General features: G+C 37.0%; 1 protein-coding gene across 2 annotated transcripts in view; it reads left to right on the top strand.

Annotated features, from left to right (window-relative positions):
- Positions 1 to 7,500, top strand: part of LOC145503091 (dihydroxy-acid dehydratase-like) — an 85,433-nt gene that overhangs the window by 52,590 nt on the left and 25,343 nt on the right. The window contains exons 9-17 of one of the 2 annotated variants that reach the window (XM_081482533.1): positions 1,302 to 1,385; positions 2,302 to 2,389; positions 3,445 to 3,507; positions 4,033 to 4,100; positions 4,370 to 4,468; positions 5,230 to 5,312; positions 5,769 to 5,853; positions 6,508 to 6,546; positions 7,016 to 7,135. In XM_081482533.1, the coding sequence (XP_081338659.1) occupies positions 1,302 to 1,385; positions 2,302 to 2,389; positions 3,445 to 3,507; positions 4,033 to 4,100; positions 4,370 to 4,468; positions 5,230 to 5,312; positions 5,769 to 5,853; positions 6,508 to 6,546; positions 7,016 to 7,135 (729 nt within the window). The remainder of the gene's footprint in view (positions 1 to 1,301; positions 1,386 to 2,301; positions 2,390 to 3,444; positions 3,508 to 4,032; positions 4,101 to 4,369; positions 4,469 to 5,229; positions 5,313 to 5,768; positions 5,854 to 6,507; positions 6,547 to 7,015; positions 7,136 to 7,500) is intronic. The other variant, XM_081482534.1, reaches the window with a different exon arrangement.

Genomic DNA, 7,500 nt, shown 5'->3' with positions numbered 1-7,500 from the left:
TGCAGTTCTTTCTTTAGATTTGGTGATCGCCATGCAGCGTTAGCAGTCTGCTTATAGGTGCCTCTGACAAGCATTTTGCCAAGAGATTCTAATTGCTCTGGCACTTTCCGTTCCATTTTATTCGATGGCCATTCAATTCTTACATTTACTGAAGCCGACGAAGGCTTGTCGCTTGCAGTTGACTCCACTCGCTTTTTGGGCATTGATGACAGCAGTGGAGAAAACGGTACTGAAGTTGAAGGGCTAGAGACGTGCATAGATACCATAGATTGTTCAGTTACAATCGAAGATAAGTTGTGACCTTCGAGTCAAGTCATCTTCGAACTCAAATGCGCACCTTCAAGTGAATTTTTCGGCGGGAAAACAAGGCCAACTTTCTTCAAATTTGTGGCGTAGTTGATTTTCATAGATTTTTGTAATTCTTCCAGGTTCTGCTGCAAATTATTCCTCTTCTTGAGAAGACCATGACACTGCCTACAAATATACTCTGATGAAGCGTACACATGGTAATCCAAATTTGTGAACGTGAAGTTAACATCAAGGATTGTCTTCTTCTTGCTTTGGACCAAAAATCGCTCGTAATCCTTTTCAATCTCTTTGACACACAATATACACTTGAAAAGGGACATCGACTTGAAAATAAGCTCAAAAGAATAAATATTTACAACGCCTTTGTCACACGAGTACAGATGCACTTTCGTAGAAAATATAATTTATTTAGATAACTTGCGTAAATTTATGTGACGTCGCATAACACGATTCGTGCCAGCTCTTCGTAGACGTTCCCTCCCATTTTTCCTCGGGGGCTGGGTATGGCTACACATAGGCTACTGATTCATCGCACAATACAATTTTTCCTAAGTAACTTGCAGGAAGTGTATGAAAACATGTTAGTATTGTCATGATGATTTTTATTTAGTGTAGCACCATAGTCACAAGCAATGCATGGAAAATGCTATGTACATGTAGCATAATACTCCATACATGCAAGAATATAAAATCAGAGTGTTTTCACTCATGTGGCTGGCAACCATGCAAATTTATTGGATGGAAAAAAGTATTTTCACAAGAAAAGATTTCAAGTCCAACAGGATTGGTTTTGAATACCAACATGGCCAGGGTTTTTTTTTTTGTTTGTTTGTTTTTTTGTGACACCAATATTGCTACTGTGACATCATGTGAGAGTACTCTATAATCATGAACATATTATTGTGATACAGACACTGAGCTCTGCTCCTTCTGTGTCCATATCAAAGAGGTTTGACAGTATGAAACTACTATGCATTATTTTCAATTGCCAGTGTGGTGTGGTGATTTATGGTGGAACAATGCTTCCTGGCTGTGGAAAGAAACATACAAATTTGAGTGCAGGGAGCCCATTTGAGGTACATAATTTATATACATGAGCATTATAATCAATTATTATGTTATTTTTAGCTTTCTTTGCAAATGGTCTAGTCACACTGGGTAAATTGAGTTGGAATAAACTTCAAATTGCTAACAAAAAATAGTGAAATACAGCAAGATGATGCATAACGGAGTGAAAACTATATCAAGAGTTTAAATTACATGTAACATGAGATGTGAATGGTGAATTGATCAACACATTGATGTGACAAGAGCATGGGACAAAGAAAACATCTGAGTCCCTGACAGTTATGGAGAGCGAGGTAATTTAACTGAGTTCATATGTGACAGGTACATACAGGTATGACCTCAGTTAAATGACCTTGCTCTCCATTAGTTCTTGTAGCTCAGTAGAATAGAGCGCCTGCCCAGTGTTCAGGAAGTCATGGGTTTGATTTCTACAGCCCCCAAAATGATCCCGACCCCGAAATGATCCCTAACCCTGAAATGATTCCCAAAATGATCCCGACCTGAAATGATCCCCGTTTTTCTTGTTATCAACCTCGAAATGATCCCCAGTGAATCCTAGGAATGGCAACAAAACATGGGACTGTGGATCGCTCAATGATAAAGGAAACTAAAGCTATTTTGGCCTATGTAGTAAAGTGATTTATGGTACATCGATATGAACAACTTAAAGGGAATTAAAAATAAAACAAAAATTGGTAGCGTAATCGTTTTTGTTGATTTGCGCTTCGTTTTCAAGAAATAACCTATGCAAAAAAAATCAGTTTTCCAAGCAGCATCTTGTGGAGTGAATCCTTTGAAGGTGGATTTCAACATGACGCAAACATGCATAAGCTTTATTAATTTCTCCGCTGGCATCGAAGAGCTATTGCACTACAGTACTATGTACATGTATCAAAATTAATTGTCTTTTGTTTGTTTTGACAGGCATTGGGTTCCTATAGCACAGGTCTAATGGACATTGAAGATTTGAAGGATATTGAGTGCCATGCAATACCTGGTGCTGGAGCATGTGGTAATTTAAATAAGCCAAAATACAGAATTCCTAGAGTTATAGTTGGGGAATGAACTTAGTGCATTGTGTGGGGAAGTAATCAGATAACCTGTATTAATTATTAGTAAATTGCAATGAAGGCAATAATTTTAAAACAGTTTCATATCATTGAATTACATGGGAATTGCCGTAAAAAAATACTGCATTGTAGGTCCCCAATAGGGTTCTTCGATCCCACCATCTCAACCAGAATTTTCTCCCAAATTCATAATTGCGACAGTTTCTATTCGCTAATCCCAATTTCAGCCATATCTTTTAAATCCCTAACTTGTCAACAGAAAAGATCTTTTTCAATCAACATGCAGATTAATTCCTTCACAGCGAACCTACAGTAAGCACTGACTTAGATACAATGATCTGTCAGTATTCTTTTCCACCATTTGAAATGGTGACATTCAGTTCAAATGTTTTCACGATAAATTTCAAATGAGTTGCGTTAGTCAGTCAGTTCTTTTTTTATAGCTTGTTCCTCTTTTTTTGCTCTCTCTTTTGCCTCTACTGCGTGGGATTAAAGCCTGCCTTCCTGACCATTTTGATCACTAACAAACTTGTCAGTCAGAGATGGTAGCAATCAAAGAAGACTATTAGGGCCTGCTTAATTAAAACACAAAATGGTGAAATGGCGAAATGACGAAGTGGCACTTAACAATGTGGGATACAGTTAAGCCATACAATTATTGAAAGCTAACCACCTTCAAATCAGTGTTATTTAGGCTAACCTGTGCGCTATATACGTTAACCATAGTGACATTTCATCAGTTTGCCATGTTCTGTCTTAAACATGCCCAGACCATTCCATATTGGTACTGATGTAGCAAACTGTCTTGAAACACTTTCCATGTTGGAGGTAATTAAATCCACATATATATGTATTCCCCCAAAAGTTGCATGTGCTTTAGAAGTTTGTGTTATTCAGACACAAAGTGTGCAGAGCTGCTTCATGGGATTTTTTTGTTTTACCATGTGCTAGTGTAGGTGACAGAAGCCTTTTTGTTGTTGTGGTTGTTGTTGTTTAGGTGGGATGTTTACAGCAAACACCATGTCATCTGTGGTAGAAGCTCTTGGCTTGTCATTACCAGGTGCGAAACAATAAAACAAAGAAGACACTGTGATTATTAAACGTTAATAATTTTCAAAACAGGTACAGCTTTCCCTATTGAGAACAATGTAATTGCTGTCTTCATTTACACGTAAGTACACATTCATCTCTTTCCTCTCCATGGTTTATCATGTTTAGACTAACAGTAGTCTTAAGAAGGCTGGTCTGACATCTTAGAAAGTTTTGTACTGTAAAAAAAGTTCATCTAAATGAAAAAGTGTGATTTGTTGACAATTTGCTCAATCTGAGTTAAGTATGAATTGGTAGGAATGAATGATAGTGTGATTCTTTTAATCTTTAAACTTCAATTGACATTGTTTTTTGCACACGTTAGTGATATTAGTACAGTTACCATAGAAAAACAACACAGTAAGAGGAAATTTAAAATCATGCCTTGTTAAATATTGTATGAGTCGCAGGTCATTGGTGAAAGTTAGCATAATATTAGCTGAACTAAGGTTTTGATTCTCTGTACATCTGATCAAGTCATTTGTTTCTTTGTCAGGAAGTGCCTCTGGTGTTGCCGTAGATACTGAAAACAAGGTTTGCTTTAGGAGCAATTTTCATTGCAATGCAAGTTGAATTCCCCAAGTCTTGTTTAAGATACCTTTTTATGATCTGCTAGCTCCTCTTGTAGAAATGTCCTGTTTCTTTAATGTGTCTGTCTGTTTGTTTATGTTTTTATGTCTATATGCCTGTGTCTGTCTGTCCTTGTTTCTTGTGGTCTGTGTGCATGTGTGTGTCTGTTTATAAGTATATTTGTGTGTTTAGTTATTAAGTAGTTTTTCTTGCTGGTTTGCTTGCTTGATAGTTGTGTATTTAATTTATGCTGGTCCCCTTAGGTGACAGACAAAAAGAAGAGTGAAGTAAAGGAGGCTGTTAAAGCATTGTTTTCATTAATGAAATCAGGAAAAACTGCAAAGAATATTTTGACTCGTAAGGTGAAAAGTTCAAATTGTGTAGCCAGTCATTCAGTTTAATTTGTCTTTTATGTTGCTCTTAATTTGCTTAGTTTTACACATGGCGGTCTTTTTATAACTGAGAATGATCCGCATTTTTGTCTTGTACTCGTAAGCGAGACTGAACATTTTTTTTATGGAAATTTTTGGGTTTGTAAATGCTGTCGTGTGACGTCGCTATTTATCAACTTAAAGTTGATGGAGGTAAATTAACTGCCATAATGAGTTTGTGAAGCTGACATATCAAGCGGAGTGTGTCAATGCCTCTCTTGGTCACTCCCAGGTATGTAGGTGGTTACCTGCAAATTGGGGGGAGACTCTAAAATTCCAATCGGTTTATATTCCGAGTTTTGTTTGTTTGTTTGTTTGTTTGTGTTTTTGCCACTTATAAATATATTTACAAAATATCAATCTATAAGGCAAGGAGGCCCAATCCAAGGAAACCAATGAGGCTTATGTAAAGGACTACTTTAAAGATACCTAAGGTTTAACAAAAAATAAAAATGTTGGCATTCACACACAAAGTGATCATAATTTAGGATACAAAATATTTAAGCAAACCTAAACGCGTGAATGCACAAAGGCAAAGGAAGAAAAAAAAGATGAAAAATAGAACACTAAGAGAAGTAAAATTTACTTAAACCAAGAAAGATGACATAAGTTTAGCGGTTGATACAGCAGTACCATATGCATTTTGAATTTCAGGACTGAGAGAAGTAGTAAGTATTCTTTATTTTTGACAGGCTTTTGAGAATGCTGTAACAGTCATGTATGCATTAGGTGGATCAACTAATGGAGTTCTGCACTTGTTGGCTCTTGCTCACGAGTAGGTTTTTTGTAGTTAAATATATTTTTTGAGTATGCTGTAAATTGTTTGGTGAGGTCCAGCACATAATTCAGTGTATCGATCTCGGTAGTACACCCTACTTTTGGTAAACAATTTCTTATTGGTTGGAGCTGTGTTGCAGAGAACGACTAGGGTATCAGCCAGCTTAAAAGCAGGTTGAGGGATTGAACCATCCTTTTAGTTAACCTTGTCACACAATGTTTTCTGACAAAGATTATATGACAAACCCAAAGATGATCTTTTCTTGTAGGTACACATGGGAGTAAAGATGGAGGTTCTTAATACTTATTCTGTTGTGTTTTCCCCAATTGTTTACCAAGATTTGAAAACATGTGCACCATGGCACAGATATATGATTCACTCAACAGTTTTTTTCTTGATCAAAGGACCTATTAGTGTATCAAGTTATTTTTTTCTGTTCTTACTTATATTCAGATCTGATGTAGAATTTTCCATTGACGATTTCAACACAATTGGAGGGAAAGTTCCACTGATTGCTAATGTCAAACCACATGGCAAGGTATAATACTTACCCTTCATTTTTCAGTAATAAGAAATTAAAACTTCTTCTCTTTAAAACTCAATTATTGGATGGGTTTTTTTCCTTATGATATTTGGAATTATAAAGAGTATACAAGGGTTTGCAGGAATTAAAAGAGGTATACAAGGGTTTGCATGGGTATAGTATAAAAGGGTTTACAGTCAGGTATACAAGGGTTTGTATTGGTATACTAGGGTTTATAGAGCTACATGAAGTTTTGCAAGGGTGAACAAGGGATTACAGGGGTATACAAGGAATTGTGGGGGTATAAAAGGGTTTGCATGGGTAGATAAAGTTTTGAAGGGGTATATACTAGTCATGCAGTGCTTTCAACTGGTATACATATCCCATGAGTCACTTGCGTACCAAGAAAATACAACGCAAAAGTGTTGCATAATGAATTATACAATGCAGCGCATGACGGGAAGGCTGGGAGTTATACCCTCGAATATACAGCAGCTCCCCTGTATTCTGATTGGCTGTATTTTTTATGGCAATTGTTATAAATAATAATAATCGTTATCTGTATTCCGCCCTACCCTACCGACGTGCATACTTAAGACTTGTATTGTAAGTATTGCTCGAGAGATAAGATTTTAAGTGAATCTCTGCATCAGAAAATTTCTTTTTCAGTATCAGATGGCTGATTTGGACAAGATTGGGGGTCTCCCGGTGAGTACAGTTTTGTGTTTATTCACTAAAATACATACCATGCCCTGGAGTTAAAGGAAAACTCAAGGAGTCCCTCGTATAGTTATTGCCTTAGTTACAGTGAGACGTGCCTGCAGGGAATCATGGTACTTGTATTGAGAACAAACATCCAGTCCAAGGTGATAAATACGGCTACCATGATTCCCTGCGTGCCATTATTTGTACAACATTACATTTACATGAAACACAGAAGTAAGCAATCTCGGTTAAGTCATGAGACATTTTCCTTAGTTGCTTAAGTTACGTCAGTTTACAGCCAGTTTTAAAATGGAAATGAACTACATTTATTTACAACGATTTTAGTTTAATTTGTAAAACAATCTTTTTGTTCGTGGAGTTCTCCTTTTATATCATTAGTAAAGAATCCGTAACAATTTTTTTTTGACTGACATACAGAATCAAATCATGCTTCACGACCTTATTGTTGCAGATTGTGTTGAAGGAACTTATAGAGAATGGCTTCCTCCATGGAGACCAAGTGACAGTTAATGGGAAAACTATGGCTGAGAATCTTAGTGAAGTGCCAAGACTCCCTGAATTGGCAAAACAAGTAACTCTTTGTTAACTGCTATGTATAAGTTGATTTAAACTTCCTGTGGTGATGGTTGTCGTTGAGGTGATAGTTGTAGTTGTGGCGGTGGTTGTTATATACAGTACCGCCTGGAGTCATAGGCACATGAGGACGCATGAATCGTAAGGGCAGAATGCGTGAAGTGCACGCCGGAGGAACGAGACGAAACCGTGCGGTTCACGAACGAAACCCGCGCGTTTCACGCACGAAAACCTAGGTTTAAATTTTACTTCGGTCAAATGGACAAAAAGCCGACACAATAACATCTAACAGGGCATTGTTTGCGTATTGTTTTACTTTGAATGGATTTTTTCTCACTTTTACAACCTATTGAGCGCGTATCA

The sequence above is a fragment of the Orbicella franksi genome, chromosome 11, assembly GCF_964199315.1.
Source record: "Orbicella franksi chromosome 11, jaOrbFran1.1, whole genome shotgun sequence".
Lineage (NCBI taxonomy): Eukaryota > Metazoa > Cnidaria > Anthozoa > Scleractinia > Merulinidae > Orbicella > Orbicella franksi.
This window is presented reverse-complemented; position numbering and strand designations above follow the sequence as displayed.